The following is a 23,826-nucleotide window of genomic DNA, read 5'->3' on the forward strand; positions in this document are numbered from 1 at the left end:
TATCCAGGTTTTCCAGACAACGTTAGAGCTTTATCCAAGTTCAGCAGCCGCCACTAATCAAATGCCGATCGTTTGGGTTCGGATGGACTCGAACGCAAACCCGGTTCGCTCCTCTCTAGTAATGACATAAAATGCACAGAGATGTATTAGAACTGGATTCTGCAGCTAGAAGAAAGTCTGCAACAACTGTGCGGTGCCGATTCCTGCGTATCTGCAGCCAATCCAACCTACGTGAATTTACCCTAAAGGCCCAATACAGTGAATACAGGGTGTTCCACCCTACTGAGACCAGTGGATATATGGGTACTCTGACTCTCCTGACTGATGATTATGGGGGAGAGAAGGCTCAGACAGGAATTTCCACTGCCTGACCCTTTATGCCTAAAGGGCGACACTGTGATGTCTCTTATGTTCCTTCTGCTGCGTGGCAAATCGATTTCGGTGATGCCAATGTTCTGATCCTGAGGTCTGGTGTTCATCCCTTCCGACCTAAGACCCTTACAGCTTATATAGGCCAGCGCTGAATAGGCTGATTGTCTTGTATAAGTAGCAGGATATGTGCAGACTGTAGACCATTGATGTGACGGAACAGTCGGGGAGGGGGGGTTGCTTGATATTGGATAATAAGGATCTGCTTCTCTTCTTTTCCTTTTTGTCTCCCAAAATGTCACTATTCTTGTCATTGTAAAATGGTGCTAAATTGCAATACCAGTTACACCCCATGGGGTAGGGTGGCGCTGTGCCTTGAAGGAGGTTGGAGAGATCTCTATCCTGAGCTGTATTCTCTTATTTCCTGATATCCTGGGATATAGCTGGTTTGCAGCGTTTTGCTTTTCTGAATCGCCACGGCAGACGGAGCAGACAATACAGGTGTCACTTATTTTTAGACTTTTTTGTGTTCCAGCTGACAGACTACAGTAGGGTTGTGTCTATTGCGGTTTGTCATTGTGATGAGTGTGAGGCATCGGCCGGGCTCTTACAGCTCTGTAGCTTCATCTCATGCTTTCCTGTAGTGTAAGTGTGCAGGGTTAGTCATAGCGCCTAATGTGATACCATCCTATACCTCATATACCTCCCCGATTATAATATCATTGCTACAATAACACTTACTCTATGGTATAGTTGCCTCAAATGCCTATCCTCCATAGTACAAGGATTCCCTAGAAGTAATGAATAAGCGATGATACCACCAAAGCGCCCGTCTAATTGAATACGCCATGATCATCATCTTGCTGGATGCACATTGGCAGCCCTGTACAGTGATCCCTCAACTTACAATGGCCTCAGGATACAATATTTTCAACATACAATGGTCCTTTCTGGATCATCGAAACTTGAGACCAGACTCAACATACAGTACAATGCTACAGACAGTCAGCATCTGCAGAACATGTGAATAAGTACATGCTTGATCAATAAAAGTGGCCATGTTACTGGTAAAACCCCTGTATTACTGTAGTGCATGCAGTGATTTGCTGTCTAGTATCTCCTCTCTACAGTACAATGTGATACTACATGTCCTGTACTGCTGTGTGTGTAGTATCTCCTCTCTACAGTATAGTGTGATACTACATGTCCTGTACTGCTGTGTGTGTCTAGTATCTCCTCTATACAGTATAGTGTGATACTAAATGTCTTGTACTGCTGTGTGTGTATAGTATCTGCTCTCTACAGTACAGTGTGATACTACATGTCCTGTACTGCTGTGTGTCTAGTATCTCCTCTCTACAGTATAGTGTGATACTACATGTCCTGTACTGCTGTGTGTCTAGTATATCCTCTATACAGTACAGTGTGATACATGTCCTGTACTACTGTGTGTGTCTAGTATCTCCTCTCTACAGTATAGTGTGATACTACATGTCCTGTACTGCTGTGTGTCTAGTATATCCTCTATACAGTACAGTGTGATACTACATGTCCTGTGCTGCTGTGTGTCTAGTATCTCCTCTATACAGTACAGTGTGATACTACATGTCCTGTGCTGCTGTGTGTCTAGTATCTCCTCTCTACAGTACAGTGTGATACTACATGTCCTGTGCTGCCCTTTACCTGTGCCAGGATGAGTTGCTCCTTTTAGGAACCAGTTATTTTTATGTGACCATGACGGAACTGTACAGGACTCTAAAAATACTCCAGTCTTCTACATAGGAAGTAATATACAGCTTCCAGTAGTTCTTTCTGACTGTTGTATGTAAGGACTTACTTTATCTTTCTATTGGGGTTGAAATTGGCGGCTTCAGGACCAATTACCAGTTTTCCATGGTTATAGACTCAACATACAATGGTCGTCCCAGAACCAATTAATATTGTGTGTTGAGGGACCACTGTACTAGCACAAGCACATATGTATATGGCAAATAATAGCCATCCATCTCACTAGGTGCCATGTTTTACCCTTTTATCTTGCAGTTTTCCCTGTAGTTGGCGATCTGTTGTGCAATGTCCGCTTTGAGGAAAAAAGTTTTTCCCTTACTCAACAAGATGGACATGTATAATATGTGGGATTTCTGTTCTGACTCTGTAGGGCCGCTGTTCTGTCAGGCACAGTTGTCCAATTGGATAATGAGTGGAGATGAGTGACTCAAGTCCGATCAGTCGGCATTTCATTATCGGTGGGTTAAGAAGTTGGACACAGCCCTAGGGAGTCCAGGATATTGTCTTAGGCTATAGGATGTATCCATATTTTCCAGGACTCCCTAGAGCTGCATCCAACTTCTTCAGCCACTGGTAATCAAAGTTTGAATGATCAGACCGAGCATGGTCGTATCACGTTTATCTCTATATGTGTTGCCATTGTTGAGTAGACGTATGGGACTTGTTTATTAAATATTTGATAAAATCTTACTCCCTTGTGTATAGTTGCAGATGGATGACATTAGCCGTTGGGGTCTGTAAGCCTTCGGTGTATGCTCTCCATGTTTCTAGGTTAGAGACTGGCAATGATGGTGTATCCAGATGAGGGGACCCCTGCCGAGCGCTGAAGAGTACGACATATGGCCAAACTGACACCAGTTATATGGAGGTGTAGACCCTGTCCGGGGTCACACAGGTCACCCTCTCATTGTCCCACATTCTTGCACAGATTTGGTGGCCATCTGCCGCTTCTCCGTGCCCTTAGCTGACCTCACCTCCTACCATTATTACAGTGAGGGTGGTGATTTAGTGCAATGCTTCTTTATTCTTAGAGGGAATTTTCTCTGCCTCTTGTTCTTCCGTTCGTCCCTGAAGAATCCACTGCAACAAAATGTGCCGCAGGATCGCCGTCTCCCAAAACAGTTGGCAAGCGCACAGGAGTTACACGAGGATGCCAACACCGCCATCGCCTCCTCTGCCGCCTTCATTCTCTTTGTCTGGTATTGTAATCTCAAGGTGATTTATAAAACCATAGCGACACCATATCACTAGGCTACAGTCCATGTGGGCACCGTCAGAAGAAGGCCGGACCACCAGTCTCTGGATACCAAAGGAAGTGGTCTTAGTGTTTGGACCCCCACCATTCATCATTTATCCTGTGTCCTTCATGGGTTTTCTTGCCAAAAAGTGATCCTTTTCTTCTCTATCACTTAAACAATAATTACCAACCATCCCTTTAAGAAGGTGTTGCCCCCAGGTCTATATCTCACACCAGGACTGGTGTTCTCAGCCGTTAATCCTATCTGTCTAACACAGGAATAGGGAAGCTTCGGCTCTCCAGTTGTTGCAAAACTACAACTCTGGACAACGGCTGTCCAGGCATGATGGGAGTTGTAGTCTTGCAACAGCTGGAGGGCCAAAGCTTCCCTATCCCTGGTCTAACACGTCATCGGAGTCTGTTTTGGGGCAAACCTTGCATTGTGCATTGCGGTGACATTGTCAGCCTGACTCTTCACGCCCGGTTGCATGTGAACAGCTCGGTTATTTGTATCCAGCTATTTCTGCCGCCTGCCACCTGCTGCACGTGTTGTTTTCCCGGCGGTTTGGTCTGTCGCAGTTTGTTCTTTACACGTCGTACGGTGACAGGCTGGGATCTTATAGAGCAGGTAAGCTCAGGATATGGTGCCGCACGTTATGGCCCTAATATCGGGTGAAGGAAATCAACGTAAGTCGTCGTACAGTGCAAAATATTGGTGTAAAAGTAAGCAAGCAAAGGAGAAGTAAGTAACATGCTTGGTGACTCGCCTCACTTGTCACAAGTCGCATTTTAATTCCTGCGCCGTACTGCAATATTGATGAAGCTCCCTCTATATGTTTTTTATCAAGTAGGTAGGACAGATTTTCAGGGCACATAGGGGACAGGTGTATATAGTTTTTAGCCACCTGTGTGTTTGTGTGTGGAGTGTGAAGCCCCTATTACACAGACAACCTCTGGGAGCAAGTGAGCGCCCACCTGTCAGGTCAGTGCTCGCTTGCTCCTTGTTCCCTGCTCGCTGGGGGGTGGGATCTTTACATTATCCAGGAAACCCATAGGGAATAGTGGCGGTCTGCTGCCCTCGCTCTTTTATTTTGGTCCGTTTACACAAAGCGATAATTCACCCAATCGATCGTTTAACAATTTTGAAGCAACAATTTGGTTTTTATAACTATCATCGTTTATACGAATTAATCATTAGAAAAATTGCTATTTCGATAGTTTTTTAAGATCGCTTAAAGAGGGTGTACCATCTCAGACATAGGGTGAATCTTTGAAAGACTGTTTACACAAAGCGATCTGAGAATTTTTAGGGAAGGACCAACGACGATTTGAGAACATGCTGAAAGATCACAATGAACGACTTCTCGCTCGCCGCTTGATCGCTCGCTGTGTTTACACGGAACGATTATTGCTCAAATGCGATCGTTATTGCGAAAATGCAAACGATAATTGTTCAGTGTAAACGCACCATTACACAAAGCAATTATCGTCCGTAATAGCCGCTAATTGGCCAAATACGTCCGATAATCGCTTCATGTTATATTTCCCTGAGTGTATACTCCTGTGTATAGCTGGTTGTCTCATTTACAGTCTTTGTGGTCTGTCACATCTGACCGCACTTACTGTAATAAACAATGAAATGACGGGACCTCCCTGAGGACTCCATACTACAGAAGATACGTGAGCGGCTGGGAGACACTACTTCCACCCTCGCTTTTGATATTCTTACAGCAAGGCCGTCCCTCTAAGCTGTATCCCAGAGAATGAGGAGTCTCCCCCTGCTCTGATAGTATCTGCCTAGCACTCTTTGCTTGGTATATAAGATATACACCCCGGTGTACTCTTTCCAGTCTGACACAGTGCTCTCTGCTGCACCTCTGTCCATGTCAGGAACTGTCCAGAGCAGGAGAAAATCCCCATAGAAAACCTCTACTGCTCTGGACAGTTCATGACCTGGACAGAGGTGGCAGCAGAGAACACTGTATCAGTCTAGAAAGAATACACCACTTCCTGCAGGACATGCAACACCTGATAAGTACTGGAAGACTGGAGATTTTTAAATAGAAGTAAATTACAAATCTATACAACTTTCTGAAACCAGTTGAATTGAAAGAAACCTTTTCACTGGACAACCCCTTTAAGACACTCATAAACTAGTGGAAATTGGTGTTCATGTTACAGTTTCACTATAGGATAGTAGTACTAAAGGTATAGGGTATGGTGGTGTAAGGTAAAACTCGGCATGAAGCGGGATGTATACTAAGGTATTGGACACCTAAGAGGCGATGTAGGATACAAGTGTGGTATAGGGGGTATGGGCTACAGGGATGGCATTAGCAGGTGTTGAATACAGGAGGGTGGTATAGAGATAATGGATACATAGGAGGTGGTATAAGATACAAGGGGGATATAAGGACATGTGGGAACAAGATATAAGATAAGCTGGTGGTATACGGGTGTATTGTATATGTAGGAAGTGGTATAAGGAGATAAAAGATATGGTGGGGAGGTATAGGAATATATTGGAAAAATAGGAAATGTTGTTGGGTATATGGCTGGTATAAGGGTATATAGGAGGTGGTATAAGGGTATATAGCATACATTGGATGTGGTCTTAGCACATAGGATACAGGAGTGGTATAAGGAGATAAAGGATATGCTGGGGAGGTATAAGTAGATATAGGTTTCCGTGATGATATAAGGAGGTATAGGACATATGGGTGGTATAATTGATACATAGGAGGTAGTAATACTTTGCCTTGTTGCTCCAGTCCAGGTACGGCTTTTTCCAGACCAGATCTTTAGTGCTTTATTTTCTTAGTTTTGGCCGGGTTTAGTCGGTGCCCGTGACTTGTTTGCTGCGATGGGAAGTAAATCCAGCCCTGTCCGTGCCAAGTCTTCTCTTGCTTTTTAAATGTTTAATATTCTGTTTCCAAAGCTGCGGAGCCGACACACCGAGTCCTCATCCCGGGCAGCTGTCCGTCCATATGCAATTCATATTTTTAGCTCTTGGCGCATTTGCCAGAAGACATCTCCTGCTATCTCCCGCCACCGCCTCCATCTTGTCTGCATGAGCTGTCCGGCACACCACCACACAATCTGCCAGCCTTACCTGCGCTCTGCCCACCTGCAGAGGATTACAAGTCTTCATTTTTTTCCTATTTTGTTTAGTTTTTATTTAAAAAAAAAAAAAAAAAAAAAGGAAATATATATGTATGCAATTTCCCCCCTCTCCTTATAAAACTGCAATTCATCAGATGAGATAGAGGTCATCAATTGGAGTCAGACTTCTAGTAACTTTATTAAAGGGGTTATCCAGGCAAGCAGAAATGGCGTCACTCTCGTCCTCAGTTTGGGTGTAGGTTTTGCAGCTCAGATCCATTGAAGTGAATTGAGCTGAATTGTAATACCACACACAACCTGAGGACAGGGGTGGCGCTGTTTTTGCAAGAAATAGTTGTGCTTTTTCTAATCCTGGTTAACCCCTTTAAGGATATCCATGGGGCTAGTAGGAACCACTAGATAGGCGGAACTTGTTTTTCAAATATGATGTCAATGAAACTAGAAGGGGTGTGTTTAGAAACCAGCTGCATGACTCTTCTGGAAATTTGCTCCTCCTCCTTGACCCTTCACTGGCTATTTGCATGCAGCCTTTTCTGTGCCCCAACTAATCCCTTAAAGTAGTGATGGGGAACCTTCGACCCTCCAGCTGTAGCAAAACTACAATCCCCATCATGCTTGGACAGCCGAAGCATGATGGGAATTGTAGTTTTGCTACTATGGAGGGCCGAAGATTCCCAGGCCAACCTTACAGCAATGTTTCTCAAGCTGAGAGTCTCCCGCTGTTGCAAAACTACAACTCCCAGAATACCCTGACAACCTGCGGCTTTCAGGGCATGCTGGGAGTTGTAATTGTACAACAGGTTGAGGAAACCTCCTCCTCCAATATATAGCAGATATCCCTTTGAAAATCCAAAGCAGGAGCTTCTATCTGTCCATTTCCCATAGTGCCGTGCTGTTAAAATTACATTCCCGGTAATTACAATTACATAAAATATTTATGTGGACAAGATAATGGGAAGGAGAGCCCAGCCCAAACCGGCGTAATAACTCCAACTATGCAAATTCAAAGTGACATCTTAAACCCACGTCGGCGGCAGGAGCCGGGGAGCGCCGGTACGTGTTACATTCGCTTCGTGTAGCTGCTTTTTGAAACACTGGGTTAAAGAATAAGTGAGCGGCCCCATTCTCTGTATTCTCCATAATCCTCTATAAGCTAGGTGTTTAAAAATGCAGCAGCCCCCGGGCAGACAAGCTGGATGTTGTACTACCTCGTACCTGAGGAAGCCGCCGCACATTGAATTAAACCCACTTACAATGCCAGCGCCTCTCGTATCCTTCTCGTTTCCTCCTCGCTTTCATGACTCTATAATGTTTTTCTTCAAGGTTCTTAGTTCTTTGAAGTTTAGGGGATGTCGGAGCTGCGTGCAGAGCATATGGAGGGATACTATAGGATATAAAAGATGTTACAAGCATCTACTACTCTTTTAGTAAAGTAATATTTACCCACGTTCCTTCTGCTCTTTCCCCCAATAACCTCTGATTGTGTCCTCTTCTGTTCTCGTCTTCGGTTTCTTCCGGTTTCCATTCCCCTTTCATTCTTTCCTCCAGACTATACAGATTTACATCCTTAAAGGAGACCTGTCACCTCCCGTGCCTGGGTGACAGGCTCCCGACCCCCCGTTACAGCCCCCTATACTCACCTGGTCCCGCTTCCTGATCCGGTCGGGTCACGGAGATATGAGCGCTCGAAGCCCGGCGCGCGCGCTCACAGAAGAGTCCAACGCTCATAGAGAATGAATGGGGAGTCCGATGCTCCGTCATTCTCTATGGGCATCGGACTCTCCTGTGAGCGCACACGCCGGGCGTCGGGCGCTCATATCTCCGTGACCCGACCGGATCAGGTGAGTATAGGGGGCTGTCACCCAGTCACGGGGGGTGACAGGTCCTCTTTAAAGTGGAAATTATCAGCAGGTTGGTGCATACTTACCTGTAGCGGTGGAGCACATTCCAGCACCGTTTTTCTTATTTCTCTCCCTTGCGCTGTTTTCCAGTAATTTGATCTAAAGATAATATGCAAATTACTCTGTTCGGTGCACTTTGGGTGGTCCCCAGCCCCTTAATGCACCATCCCGCCCACTTGCTGCCTCCTATGTGTAATAATATATGCAGATTTATGCCTCACACCCACCACCATTTTTGTAGCCGGTCTTTGGACCTGTTCTATTTTATCAATATGGTTCTTAGGTGAGGTCTCCAGAACTGGACACAGTATTCCAGATGTGATTGTCACTACAGCTCTATACAGTGGGATCACAATCTCCCTCTTCCTACTGGTTACACCTCTAGCTATACACCCCAGTATATATATATATATATATATATATATATATATATATATATATAATCTCCCAGCATACCATTATATATACAGCCCAGCATGCGATAATAAATATGTATGTATGTGTATGTGTATGTGTATATATATATATATATGTATGTATGTATGTATGTATGTATATATGTATATATATATATATATATATGTATATATATATGTATATATATATGTATATATATATGTATATATATATGTATATATATATGTATATATATATGTATATATATATGTATATATATATGTATATATATATGTATATATATATGTATATATATATATGTATATATATATATGTATATATATATATGTATATATATATATGTATATATATATATGTATATATATATATATATATATATATATATATATATATATATATATATATATATATATATATATATATATGTATATATATGTGTGTATATATGCACTCACCGGCCACTTTATTAGGTACACCTGTCCAACTGCATGTTACCACTTAATTTCTAATCAGCCAATCACATGGCGGCAACTTATTGCATTTAGGCATGTAGACATGGTCAAGACAATCTCCTGCAGTTCAAACCGAGCATCAGTATGGGGAAGAAAGGTGATTTGAGGGCCTTTGAACGTGGCATGGTTGTTGGTGCCAGAAGGGCTGGTCTGAGTATTTCAGAAACTGCTGATCTACTGGGATTTTCACGCACAACCATCTCTAGGGTTTACAGAGAATGGTCCGAAAAAGAAAAAACATCCAGTGAGCGGCAGTTCTGTGGGCGGAAATGCCTTGTTGATGCCAGAGGTCAGAGGAGAATGGGCAGACTGGTTCGAGCTGATAGAAAGGCAACAGTGACTCAAATAGCCAACCGTTACAACCAAGGTAGGCAGAAGAGCATCTCTGAACGCACAGTACGTCGAACTTTGAGGCAGATGGGCTACAGCAGCAGAAGACCACACCGGGTGCCACTCCTATCAGCTAAGAACAGGAAACTGAGGCTACAATTTGCACAAGCTCATCGAAATTGGACAGTAGAAGATTGGAAAAACGTTGCCTGGTCTGATGAGTCTCGATTTCTGCTGCGACATTCGGATGGTAGGGTCAGAATTTGGCGTCAACAACATGAAAGCATGGATCCATCCTGCCTTGTATCAACGGTTCAGGCTGGTGGTGGTGGTGTCATGGTGTGGAGAATATTTTCTTGGCACTCTTTGGGCCCCTTGGTACCAATTGAGCATCGTTGCAACGCCACAGCCTACCTGAGTATTGTTGCTGACCCTGTCCATCCCTTTATGACCACAATGTACCCAACATCTGATGGCTACTTTCAGCAGGATAATGCGCCATGTCATAAAGCTAGAATCATCTCAGACTGGTTTCTTGAACATGACAATGAGGTCACTGTACTCAAATGGCCTCCACAGTCACCAGATCTCAATCCAATAGAGCATCTTTGGGATGTGGTGGAACGGGAGATTCGCATCATGGATGTGCAGCCGACAAATCTGCGGCAACTGTGTGATGTCATCATGTCACTATGGACCAAAATCTCTGAGGAAGCTTCCAGCACCTTGTTGTATCTATGCCACGAAGAATTGAGGCAGTTCTGAAGGCAAAAGGGGGTCCAACCAGTTACTAGCATGGTGTACCTAATAAAGTGGCCGGTGAGTGTGTGTATAATATATATATATATAATATATATATATATATATATATATATATATATATATATATATATATATATATATATATATATATATATATACACATACACATACACAGTGGTACCTTGATTTAAAGGGGTTATCCAGCGCTACAAAAACATGGCCACTTTTCCCCCTCTCGTCTCCAGTTCAGGTGTGGTTTGCAATTAAGCTCCATTTACTTCAATGGAAATGAGTTTGATTTTGCAAGAAGAGCTCCCAGTTTTTCAAAATTGTAACTTAGTTTAAGAGCATTGCTTTGGTTTAAGAGCTCCCTGTACTGAGTGGGAGGGGAAGCGGGGGAGGGGCATGGTCTGCATAGCGGGGTCTACAGCCCTGTACTCTGACCCAGAAAGTCTCCCTCACCTTCCATAGCAGATCCACTTCAGGCTGGGGCTTGTATCAGGGGGCAGGACTGTGGAGGTAATCTCGCCATAGCTGTAACCCCTCTTTCTGGACAGAGTGCTCTCCCTATGCCCTGCTCATTCCTTCCTGCAGTCTCTGTCATCTCTTGTGTTTCCCTGTCCTCTCCATACCCGCTTTAATGTGCCTGCACTCACACTCAGCTATACACACTTCTGCAATAATGTGCCTACACTCAGCTATACACACTGCTATAATGTGCCTGCACTTACACAGCTATACACACTGCTGCTATAGAGAAGTTTCTGTCACTGTCCTCCTGCACAGCTCTGTGATTCTCACTTCCTGATTGGTTCATGCTGAACACACGCCCCTTCCCCATTGCTGTCATGTGACCACACAGACCTCTGACAGCAGCCCTGCTTTTCTATTCTAGCCTGTTGTACTACACTACTGCATTATAGGGATCTGCAGTTCCATCCTGTATCTATAAACTGCTGCTGTTTTTCAGGATTATGCAGTTACTATACATTATATACCACATGCTGATTGCTATATTGTACAGTAACTTATAATATCACATTCAGCTGTTTCTAAATGTTTTTCATTTGTTTTACCTGTTAGCATAATATTTGGGGTGTGGAACCAATTGTCTGCATTTCAATGATTTCTTATGAGAAAATTTGCTTTGATTTAAGAGTGATTTGGATTACAAGCACAGTCCCAGATCTCTCTCTCTCTCTCTCTCTCTCTCTCTCTCTCTCTCTCTCTCTCTCTCTCTCTCTCTCTCTCTCTCTCTCGCTATCTCTTTGATGTGTGGAGGGGTCAGACCCTCAGTGTTTATCCTGTATATACCTCTGTATACAGCCCTGGTTAGTGTTGTTCAGAGGCCTTGTCTGTATGCTGTGACCCCGGACACCCTGTCTCTTGGCTGTGGTCACTTCTTCGGTTCCGTCTTCAGCATTGAGCAGAAATCTTACACGTCTCATACATGTAGACGCCTGCGGAGATCGATAACTCACTGCAGACGTGTCCAGACACGCTGCCAGGAACCGTATCCCCTGAAGATGGATGTGCAGTGTGATTTATCACGTGTGCCGGATCTCATCGTAAATGGGTCACCTCATGTTCTACAAGAGCATTAATATTCCAGCGGGTGACAGGTCGCCTCACACCCGTACATCAGGCCTGGGCTCACATCTACCGCTATAGCAGAGCCTTAAAAACTGCTTAATGTGGCACTACAGACTGGATTCTGCACCCATGCTGATATTACAGCTCTGATCCATTATAGGACCCCGATTCCAGTCAACAGGGAGCAGTGAGGGCGCTGGTTTTAGAAGAAAGTATCTATGATGTTCTAATTTGGCATTAGCTTGTTAAAGGGGAACTCTGGAGGGAAGAAATGTTTTCAAATCAGTTGGTGTCTGAAAGTTATATAGAAAAACTGAAGCCTTCCAGTACTTATCAGCTGCTGTATGTCTTGCAGGAAGTGGTGTATTCTTTCCAGTCTGACACAGTGCTCTCTGCTGCCACCTCAGTCCATGTCAGGAACTGTTCAGAGCAGCAGCAAATCCCCATAAAAAAAACCTTTCCTGCTCTGGACAGTTCCTGACATGGACAGTGGTGGCAGCAGAGAGCACTGTGTCAGACTGGAAAGAATCCATCACTTCCTGCAGGACATACAGCAGCTGATAAGTACTAGAAGGCTTGGGATTTTTCAATAGTGAGTAACTACAAATAGTAGTAAGTCATTAACAAATCTGTATAACTTTGACACCAGTTGTCCAGAGCAGGAGAGGTTTTCTGTAGGAATATGCTACTGCTCTGGACAGTTCCTGACATGGACAGAGGTGGCAACAGAGAGCACTGTGTCAGACTGGAAAAAATACACTACTTCCTGCAGGACACACAGCAACTGATAAGTACTGGAAGATGAGGCTTTGAAATAGAAATACCCCTTTAAAAAAAAAAAAAAAAGGTTCTCTCCTGTCTGCAGCATGTTGTTTTCCTTTGCACAATGAGCGTGGATTTGTTGCAGGTTTTTCTCATTGAGTTAAATAGGGGAGTTAGTGTGCAATAAAGCCGCAGAGTCTGAAGTGAATGGTCATTGTAAAAAAATCAATACACTTGCTTAAAGGGAATTGGCACGATTATGGTTCCCAGTAGCACAGTATAGTTCTCTGCGGCTCGCGGAATCTACCAGCCAAAGCTGCAGCAGTAGCTTTATAAAGGGGAGGGGGGGGGGAAGATGTTTTATTAGGCCGGGAGAGGGGCGGCAACTAGTCATCTGTGCGGGATCTGCCGTGACTAGTCACAGCTCTCTGCCTGTCAGTGTGGGGATGATTGGCCACTAACAGGCCTCTGTCTGTCAATCATCCCTGAACTGCACGCTGACATGCAGAGAGCCATCACTAGTCACGGCAGCTCCCCCCCCAGATGACTAGTTGCCGCACCTCACCTGCTGTAATAAAATTTCCCCTTTTAGGGTGAGGCTGGGTCCACACTGCGTTTTTGCAATCCGTTTTTTTGCAACAAAAAAAACGGGTGCATCTGTTTTTTTTTATTGACTTCCATTATAAAAAAAAACGGATCCTTCTTTTTTTTTTTTTTTTCCGGACACAAGTAATGTCAACATTGCTTTAGTGTCCGTTAACAAAAAAACGGATCCTTTTTTTTTTTTTTTTTTTTTTTTTTTAAATAATGGAAGCCACTGGAAAAATGCACACAAATGCATCCATTTTTCATAGTTTCTTTGCAGAAAATGGATAAAAAAAAAAAAAAAAAAAAAAAAAAAAATTGCAAAAACGCAGTGTGAATACAGCCTTAGCGTTTCCAGGATCTGACTAAGTTATTATTATTATTATTATTAATAATAATAATAATAATAATAATAATATTATATTTTATTTATTATTTAATTTTATTTTTTTTATTATCTTATTTTATTATTTAATATAGATATTTATTTATTTATTTTAAAAATCTCCTACTTTTTGTTTTCTCTCTAGAATATGGCGCCCATGCTGAGCACTCGGAAAACGTTCATCTTTCAGGGCTCCCACTGGGTAAGTGATTAACAGACATGTAATCTATCTATTCCCTTCAGACTACCTTACATACACAGGCGTTGTGTCGCCCGGTCTCCTATAAATAGCCGCGCGGTTGTAGCTTCTCGCCGCCCGTAATGTAAGAAATTAAGTGTCTGAATTCAGAAAATATTCTGCAAAGATTAAAGTGACATCTGCCGGGCGCTGAGCACATTTCACTTAACTAAATCGACTGCCTAATTTCCTGCCTACATAAAGCTGGCATCAGCCGCCTGCCGGGGCTGGATCTGTACGCAGCCATTTCCATGAAATAGAGATTGTTGTTGGGGGCTGAGGAGGAGCGGAGGGAAGACCTGGTTACTTGGTTACCGATTACAGACTGAATAAAGTTTCTGATAATACAGCGATCATTAAGACCACGGAGAGGCAAAGTGACGAACGCTGATTATGTGACGACAGCGGCGCGGGATGTTACTACATACGGCAGCCGATCACTACGCTCTCCTATTGCATTGGGTAACCCTGATCCCCTTATACCTATAATGATGTGAGCGCACAGCGCCATCTGCTGGCAGTCACCAGACTTGCGCTGGACACACGGTATATTGGCTCAGTAATAAATGCTTGCTCCTTGCTGTTATCTCTCCCAGTCGGCTCATATGCGGCTGCAGAAAACAACTACCTGTTCCTGTAATTAAAGGGGAAAAATATGTTTTCTTATCTCCTTATTGTAGCTTGTGGAGGGATTCCTGAACAGATTAGACAACCTAGCGGCATCATCACCAGCCCGGGATGGCCCATGGAGTACCCGTCCAGAATAAACTGTAGTTGGTACATCCATGCCAACCCTGGAGAAACCATCACAATCAGGTAAGAGGGGGGCTCTTATATACTGTATGTGTATGTGTGTATATATATATAGTAAGATTGGGTCTCAGTGGTGTACAGGGGATGCATTTAAAGGGGCACTAAGAGAAAAACTGATGCCAGAACTGATCCAATTGTTAAAGGCTTAAAGGCAGTCGATACACAATGCGTATGTGGGCTTTCCATTGTCCTCAAAGCTCAAGGGTTAAGCAATGAGATGCATACTTGGCTGAGCAGAGCATGCATCTGATGCATCTGATGGTTGGGAAGACTGCTTATTTGAATGACCAGTGTTACATAACTGCGAGACCATCTCCTGTCACCAGATCCTCATACACCCCTGGTATAGGAGGATCTCTTTAGCACACACATACTACAATCCATAATCCTTACTTGTTTATAAAATATGCTTCAAAACTAGACACTTTCCAGCATATCTTAAAGGGGTATTCCAGTAATAAAGAAAATATCTGACTTCAGGAACCCATGCAGTAGTGGGTCATCCCATGCACCCAACTGCTGTATTTATTCTCTGTGCAGCCACGGAAAAAGCCGAACGCTGAATTGTTCTGTTTATAGCAGCGATATCCTTTTTAAAGGGGTTCCTAGCAAAATATATAAAATATAATCAAATATTTTAAATCGGCTGATGTAAAAAAATGCCAGAGATCTGTAATTTACTACTTAAAAAAAAAAAAAAAAAAAAAAAAAAAAATCTTCCAGTACTTATCAGCTGCTGTATGTCCTGCAGGAAGTGGTGGATTGTTTCCAGTCTGGAGAGCAGGAGAGGCTCTTTAAGGGGTTTTGCTACTGCTCTGGACAGTTCCTGACATAGGCAGAGGTGGCAGCAAACAGCACTTTGTCTGGTTGGAAGGAAAACTCCACTTCCTGCATGGCATACAGCAGCTCATAAGTACAGGAAGACTGAAGATTTTTTTAATAAATACAGAAATAAATTACAAATCCATATAACTTGACACCAGTTGATTTGAAAGAATTTTTTTCCTGCTAGAGTACCCCTTTAATACTGCATAATCAGTGTGATGGACTTGCCTTAGGTTCTATTCTTCTTCTAGGATTCAGGAATTCCTTAGCATGACATCACTTATTTTTATTGATTTTCAGTGTATTCTATCACAATAATGTGTATATATTTTTTTTTTTTCTTCTCTAAAATTCAGTTTCCAAGAGTTCGACCTCCAGGGATCGGCCACCTGCAATTTTGACTGGTTATCTATAGGTCCAACTCAGAATTCCGATGGGGCCAGGGCGTGTGGCTCTACCATCCCAGCACCATATACCTCCTTACAGGACCACGTATGGATCAAGTTTCATGCAGACGATCACATTACAAGGAAAGGATTCCACCTGTCCTATACTTCAGGTATATGGGATGTGTACCGTCAGGGGGCTTGTCGCCTATGGGGGCAGATTATTTGTATTGTCCTCATTGTGTAGCACAGATATGTCAGATAAACTTACAGGAGAGATTAGAGAGCTGGGTGATGCCCTGTGACTGCAATTGAGTTTAGCTATTGTCGCTCCACACACATGAACACTTAAAGGGAAAGAGAAAAATTTTAATCAGCTGCTTTCAGAAAGTTACTTGAGATTTTTAAATAGAATTGACAAATCTAAGTCTTGTGGTACTTATCAGCTGCTGTATGTTCTGCAGGAAGTGGTGTTTTCTTTCCAGTCTGACACAGTGCTCTCTGCTGCCACCTCTGTCCATGTCAGGAACTGTCCAGAGCAGCAGCCCCTATAGTAAACCTCTCCTGCTCTGGACAGTTCCTGACATGGACAGAGGTGGCAGCCGAGAGCACTGTGTCAGACTGGGGGGGGGGGGAGACCGCCATGCACATTACTGTCAGAGAATGGAGCAGTGGTCCAAGGGTGCCTTTACACAGAGAGATTTATCTGACAGTTTGGGAGCCAAAGCCAGGAACAGACTATAAACAGGGAACAGGTCATAAAGGAAAGACTGAGATTTCTCCTCTTCTCAAATCCATGCTTTGGCTTAAAGCATGGGTCTCCAAACTGCAGCCCTCCAGCTGTTGCGAAACCACAATTCCCAGCTGAAGCTGGGAAGCTTTATATTTGGCTGCCCAGGCATGATGGGAAATGTAGTTTTGAAACAGCTGGAGGACCGAAGTTTGGAGACCCATGTTGTAAAGGCACGCTAGGGCAGTGCTCCTAAATCCCAGTCCTCATGGCCACCAACAGGTGATGTTCTGAGAATATCCCATACGAGGAACCCCTGTGATAATACCTTATAAGTATAATTATACCACCTGTCAATCACTAAGGAAATCCTCAATACAAAAATGGATGCAACTGTGTGCATCCGTTTTAATCCGTTTTTCTATTGTCTTCTATTATAAAAAAAAAGGCTCCGTTTTTCTTGACTGACACACAAATGTTTTTTTTGTTGTTTTTCTTTTTATAATGGAAATCAATGGAAAAATGAATCAAAACGGATGCACACAGTTGCATCTTGCATCAGTTTTTCATCTGTTTTTGCAATCCGTTTTTTTTTTTTTTTTTTTTTTGCAAAAAACGTATTGCAAAAACGTAGTGTGAACCCAGCCTTAGGCCACAGTGTTGTCAAGCGAGGAGCAGATTTGTCTAAACACCCAACAGGTGTGCGATCTTGTGGCGCTGCGGGAGCCATCACACCAGATCACTAATAAAAGGCTGTGAACAGTTACTGGGCCTTCTTACTCTATCAGCAGTATGGAGCACTGTAACCATTTTAGCCATAATTTATTTTATTTTTTTTTTTCATTGAAGGAAAGAAAAAATGTGACCGGAACAAATTTCGTTGCGACAATGGAAAATGTATCTCCGAAACCTTAAAGTGCAATCACATGGACGACTGTGGCGACGGATCTGATGAGAAACTCTGTGCCAAGCTGGCTCACCCCACAGAAGCCGCCTTTCAGCCCTGTGCTTATAACCAATTCCAGTGCCTGTCGCGTTTCACTAAAGCCTACACCTGCCTGCCCAGCTCTCTGAAGTGTGACGGCAACATTGACTGCCTGGACCTGGGGGACGAGATTGACTGTGAGTTACCGACCTGCGGCCAGTCCCTGAAATACTTCTATGGTGCATTCAGCTCTCCCAACTATCCCGACTTCTACCCCCCTGGCAGTAACTGCACTTGGCTCATCGACACCGGAGATCGCCGGAAGGTCATCCTGCGCTTTACAGACTTTAAGCTGGATGGGACCGGCTATGGGGACTATGTCAAAATTTACGACGGGTTAGAGGAAAACTCGCGTAAACTTTTGCGGGTTTTGACGGCGTTTGATTCCCACGCTCCTCTTACCGTAGTCTCTTCGTCAGGTCAAATCCGGGTCCATTTTTGTGCCGATAAGGTCAACGCCGCCAGGGGGTTCAACGCCACATACCAGGTGGATGGCTTTTGTCTTCCATGGGAGATTCCCTGCGGTGGGAACTGGGGCTGCTACACCGAGCAGCAGAGATGTGATGGCTACTGGCACTGCCCCAACGGAAGGGACGAGCTCAACTGTTCCATGTGCCAAAAAGATGAGTTTCCGTGCTCCCGGAACGGGGTCTGTTACCCGCGCTCAGACCGCTGCAATTACCAGAATCACTGCCCCAATGGATCCGACGAGAAGAACTGCTTCTTCTGCCAGCCCGGGAACTTTCACTGCAAAAATAACAGATGCGTCTTTGAGAGTTGGGTGTGCGATTCGCAGGACGACTGTGGAGACGGGAGCGACGAGGAGAACTGCCCGGTGATTGTGCCCACGCGGGTTATCACGGCCGCGGTGATTGGCAGCCTTATATGCGGCCTGCTGCTGGTGATCGCATTGGGCTGCACCTGTAAGCTCTACTCTCTACGCATGTTTGAGCGCAGGTAAGTGACCAAGTTATTTTAGATTTTCTGCCTGTGTTCTCTTTTTTTTTTTTTTTTTTTTTTTTATTAATTTAAAGGGGTTGTTTTAAATCAACTGGTGCCAGAGATTTGTAATGTAGTTTTATTTTAAAAAATCTCAAATATTCCAGTACTTATCAGCTGCTATATGTCCTGCAGTAAGTGGTGTATTATTTCCAGTCTGGAGAGCAGGAGAGGTTTTCTATGGGGATTTGCTGCTGCTCTGGACAGTTCCTGTCATGGACAGAGGTGGCAGCAGAGAGCACTGTGCCAGACTAGAAAGAATATACAACTTCCTGCAGGACATACAGCAGCTGATAATTTTGGGTGGACTACCCCTTTAAAACTAGAATTGGAACCTCTTTTGTCCACTGCAGCTCAGTTCTTCTAAATTGTAATACCACATACAAGCTGTGGACAGGTGTGGTGCTGTTTTTTGAAGAAAGCTTCCATATTTTTCCATATATTATTTTGACAAAATGAACCCTTTCTAGTGCCCCTGCCCCCTTCTGTCCTTTTTGTATATTTCTGAGACATAGAAATGCAGGAAGTAAGTGCCAAGGGGCAAAAGTCTTGAGCAGTCTTTTTCTTCCTGCACAACCCTTTTTAAGTATCTGTAAATGTACCCTTGAAGGGGTTATCCAAGATTAAAGGAACATCATGGATCCCATTACAACCCCTTTAGGGTGTGTTCACACATACAGGATCCGCAGCAGATTTGATGGCCCAGATTAGATTTGCTTTGAATCTGCAACTTCAAACCTCCGCCATCAAATCTGCTGCAGATCCTGTATGTGTGAACGCACCCTTAGGCTATATTCACACTTTGTAAGTTCGGCAGAAATCCGGCCGTGATTTCTGCTGTACTTGCTTAGTGCTGCAGACTGAGGGAATGGCGACCGGAGTGTATACACATAGTATGCGCTCCGGCCGGGATACCTTGCGGCGCCGCGAGCAACTGACATGTCAGTTCTCTGCGGCCACTATTTAATGAATAGCGGTCGAAGAAAACCCGGTCAGTGCACACTATTGAGCAAGCATCAGAGCCCGCATCATAATTCAGTGGCGCTAAAGATCATCCAGGATCTTTTCTGAGACCGGCCGTTCGTTCCGTCTGATAGTACGTGGGACCATAGCCTTAATCTGCAGCATCAAATCCGCAGCGGGTTAGTTCTGTGTGACCGTGCACAGCCATGTGTGTACAAACTCCTCAGGAACTGATGGATGGATGGATAGAGGAGGAGGAGGCTGCACTCCCAAAGCAGTGTTGCAGTTGCTGGAGAAGAAAGGCCCTTGGCAGGAGATCCCAAATACATGGAGTGAAAACCCGCAGCACACCAGCGTTCAGGTGAAAAAATGGTGTCGTTTATTTCAAAAAGTGTCTTATGGTTTTTTTGTTTTGTTTTTTTTACACTTTTTGAAAAAAAAACTAAACCATCTTTTTTTTTTACCCGAACGCTGGTGTGCTGCAGATTTTTATTACATAGATAGATGGGAGATAGAAATATTGGCATTGATGGTTCTGCAGTTCTAGGTGTTTGCTCTTCCAGCAGGATACTTGGCACCATGACGCTATTATCCATCGCTTATAGTGTTAAAAGAGAAGCTGTCAGCAGGTTAGAAACATCTAGCGCGTTGATGTCGCTATAGCGTAATATTAGTCGGGGGGGGGGGGGGGGTTAGAGGCTTCTAACCCTTTGATATAAATACACTTACATTACTAGGACGCTGTATTTATTGTAATTCATGTTTTGGTGTCTCCTCCAAGGTCCTTCGAGACACAACTTTCCCGAGTGGAAGCAGATTTATTAAGAAGAGAAGCCCCTCCTTCTTATGGGCAGCTGATCGCTCAGGGGTTAATACCTCCAGTAGAGGACTTCCCAGTATGCTCACCAAACCAGGTAAAATCTGCACACGACCCTCCATGTTTATTACTGTTGTTATTGTTGTTAATGTTGTTGTTGTTATTTTTGTTGTTGTTATTATTATTATTATTATTATTATTATTATTATTATTATTATGGCCCAAAAATAATAAAATAATTGTTGGCCTAATCCATTGTAACACGGAATATTGTTCTACAGATAAATTATTACTTTACAGCATTTCTGTAATTTAAAGGGGTACTCCAGCAGAAAAGAAATCTTTCATACCAACTGGTGCCAGAAAAGTATTTACATTTGTAATTTACTTCTCTTTAAAAATCTGAAGTCTTCCAGTATTTATCAGCGGCTGTATGTCCTGCAGGAAGTTGTGTATTCTTTCCTGACGGACACAGTGCTCTCTGCTGCCACCTCTGTCCATCTCAGGAACAAGCAAATCTCCATAGAAAACCTCTCCTGCTCTGGACAGTTCCTGACAGGGACAGAGGTGGCAGAAGAGAGCACTGTGTCAGACTGGAAAAAATACAACACTTCCTGCAGGACAAACAGCAGCTGATAAGTACTGGAAGGCTTAAGATTTTTAAATAGAAGTAAATCACAAATTTTTATAACTTACTGACACCAGTTGATTTTTATTTTTTTTTCCCCACCACTGTAGTACTCCTTTAAGTTTAAAAGTATTGGGTATCATGACAAGTAACTTCTGTTACAGAAATCCATCTTGTCCATGTGATACAGGGCTGTAAAGATCTATACACCTACTGAAAGAACAACCCAGTACACATCTATGGAGCCATGGAAATCTCCCACTGTTACGTAGGGCCCCACGTGAACAGCAAAAATGTATATATTGCCAAGCCGCAACCCCAGTGATTTCCTATGAAACATCTGAAGTCATGCAACTATTTAAAAGGAGATTTCAATTCAATTTTAATTTTTTTTTTAAGGTCTTGGCTGATAAATATTATACAACAAGTTACAGCTGAGGGTTTGTTACAGGGCAATAACCTTGGCTTTCATCCTTGACCTAAACCAGGGATGGGGAATCTCTTGTCCCTTCAGCTGTTGCAGAACTACAGTTCTCATCAAGCTTTGGGCATGATGGGAATTGTAGTTTGACCCCAGCTGGAGGACCGCATTTCCCTTATCTATGACCTAAACAAATTGGCAGCTCCGATCTTACTGACACATTGTACCAAAATGCAGCAGCACCGGGTCACTATTGATTGTCAGTGATTTCTTCCATGTAACGTAAGATGTCGGGCAAGCAGAGCTCTTCTAGAACAGAGAGAGATGTCAAACTCTGGTCCTCCAGCTGTTGCAAAACTACAGTTCCCATCATGCCTAGACAGCCAAAGCTTTAGCTTTGGCTGTCCAGGCATGATGGGAAATGTAGTTTTGTAACAGCTGGAGGACCTGAGTTTGACACCTGTGTTCTACAATATCTGGACACATTGTCCTTTGCTTCCTCACCACCTTCCTCTTTATTTCCTCAGGCCTCCGTTTTGGAAAACTTGAGAATCGCCGTCCGCTCTCAGCTTGGATTCACGTCCATCCGACTCCCCATAGCCGGCAGGTCCAGCAACATCTGGAATAGGATTTACAACTTTGTACGGTCCCGTAACTCTGGTTCTCTGTCTTTGTCATCTACCAGCGGAGATGGTTCTACAAGCCAAGGAGCTAGCCGAGAAGGAGATCGGGGGGGCACCCACAGGGGCCTCTTCTCTGTAGAGTCTGAGGATACGGACGGTGAAGGAGACAGAAGAGATGCTCAGGGGGCTGTTGGCGGTGTCGCCGCTCCTTTGCCTCAGAAAACTCCTCCCGCTTCTGCCGTGGAAGCCACAGTGAGCGGCAGCGGGAGCTCTACTACTCCAGCGTCTAGCAGTAGACCCACTGATAACGTCCGAGAGACCCCGGCTACAGAAGCTCCAGCCGTAAGTCCAGCCCGCCAGCAGCTTAGCAGCGCTCTTAGTAGAATGACTCAAGGCTTGCGTTGGGTACGACTTACTCTCGGGAGGTCAAGCTCTGCAGGTCAGAACCAAAGCCCCTTGAGGCAACTCGACAGCAACGGTGCTGGGAGAGAAGAAGACGACGACGTGGAGATGCTGATCCCAGCCTTAGACTTTGACCTCAATGACTGCACTAGCCCATTACTTGATCTCGCCCCGGATCAGGGCCAAGGACTCGCACAGCAGAGTGCAACATCTCAAGGAGCAAGGTCCTGCAGTCGCGACGGCCCTTGTGAGTGTTGTGGTATAGTCCACACCGCTCAGATCCCCGACACCTGCCTGGAGGCGGTGCTGAAGAACGAAACCAGCGACGACGAAGCGCTGCTACTCTGCTAGGCGAGCACTCGGCACTTGGGAACTGTGTTTGGAGCAATATCTAGTCACCGTTTTGTACTTCACAGAAACCAACAAATGCTTGGGATATTCGGGCAGTAAAAAATCAAAAAGAAAAAAAAATATCCAGGAACTAGTTCTGCATCTTGGCAATTGTGGTTCCTACCGTGAACGTCTGTGTGCGGAGATATTGGTGGACGATCCATGAGCTTTTACCGGTACAGAATTAGAGTCTAGTTTACGCTGTGTATTGGTTAGTTGTGTATGTGGCTCTGTGAGCAGCGGTTACCTGCACCCACACACAACTAGGAACGCAGGAGACTTCGGGTCTAGAGCAATGACCCTCTGGTACAAAAAAAAAATCACAATTGCAGAAATGGAACCCGGATTTTATGTAATTTTTTTTTTTTTTTTTTTTTTTTTTTTTTTTTTCATTTATTTAGGGTTTTTTTTACATCAATGGAGTGTACATTATATTTATCAAATTTTCAACCCCCACTTTTTTTTTTTTTTTTTTTATGTATCAATGTTTTCCTCTTTTTATACTCATTGTATGTTCTTACCCTCACCTAAGCACGGACGCAGCCATCGTGTGCGGGAAGAGTCTATAGTCTACAGAATCGCTAGGGACAGGGGCCACTACGTTGTTAATATTTACAGGCTCCAGCATGTATTTGTGGTTTACTGTTTCCTTGTGAAGGACTAGACTAGATGACATGGTTGTGGATACTGGCTCGGTGTGCACACTGTCAGGAAGGACGAGGTCTATTTGGGAAACTCCTTTTACTTGAAATCACATATCGGCAGGCACTTAGAGCTTGTATTGATGGTACTTCCAAAAGGTTGGATTAGAAGTGTTGCACAGAAATGGAAATGTTTTATTT

General features: G+C 43.9%; 1 protein-coding gene across 1 annotated transcript in view; it reads left to right on the forward strand.

Annotated features, from left to right (window-relative positions):
- Positions 1 to 23,284, forward strand: part of LRP12 (LDL receptor related protein 12) — a 39,962-nt gene extending 16,678 nt beyond the window's left edge. The window contains exons 3-8 of the mRNA XM_069959862.1: positions 13,910 to 13,966; positions 14,683 to 14,818; positions 15,997 to 16,199; positions 17,606 to 18,698; positions 20,485 to 20,617; positions 22,097 to 23,284. Coding sequence (XP_069815963.1) covers positions 13,910 to 13,966; positions 14,683 to 14,818; positions 15,997 to 16,199; positions 17,606 to 18,698; positions 20,485 to 20,617; positions 22,097 to 22,945 — 2,471 coding nt within the window. The 3' untranslated portion in view covers positions 22,946 to 23,284. The remainder of the gene's footprint in view (positions 1 to 13,909; positions 13,967 to 14,682; positions 14,819 to 15,996; positions 16,200 to 17,605; positions 18,699 to 20,484; positions 20,618 to 22,096) is intronic.
- The last annotated feature ends 542 nt before the right edge of the window (positions 23,285 to 23,826 follow it).

The sequence above is a fragment of the Dendropsophus ebraccatus genome, chromosome 2 (genome assembly GCF_027789765.1).
Source record: "Dendropsophus ebraccatus isolate aDenEbr1 chromosome 2, aDenEbr1.pat, whole genome shotgun sequence".
Taxonomy (NCBI): domain Eukaryota; kingdom Metazoa; phylum Chordata; class Amphibia; order Anura; family Hylidae; genus Dendropsophus; species Dendropsophus ebraccatus.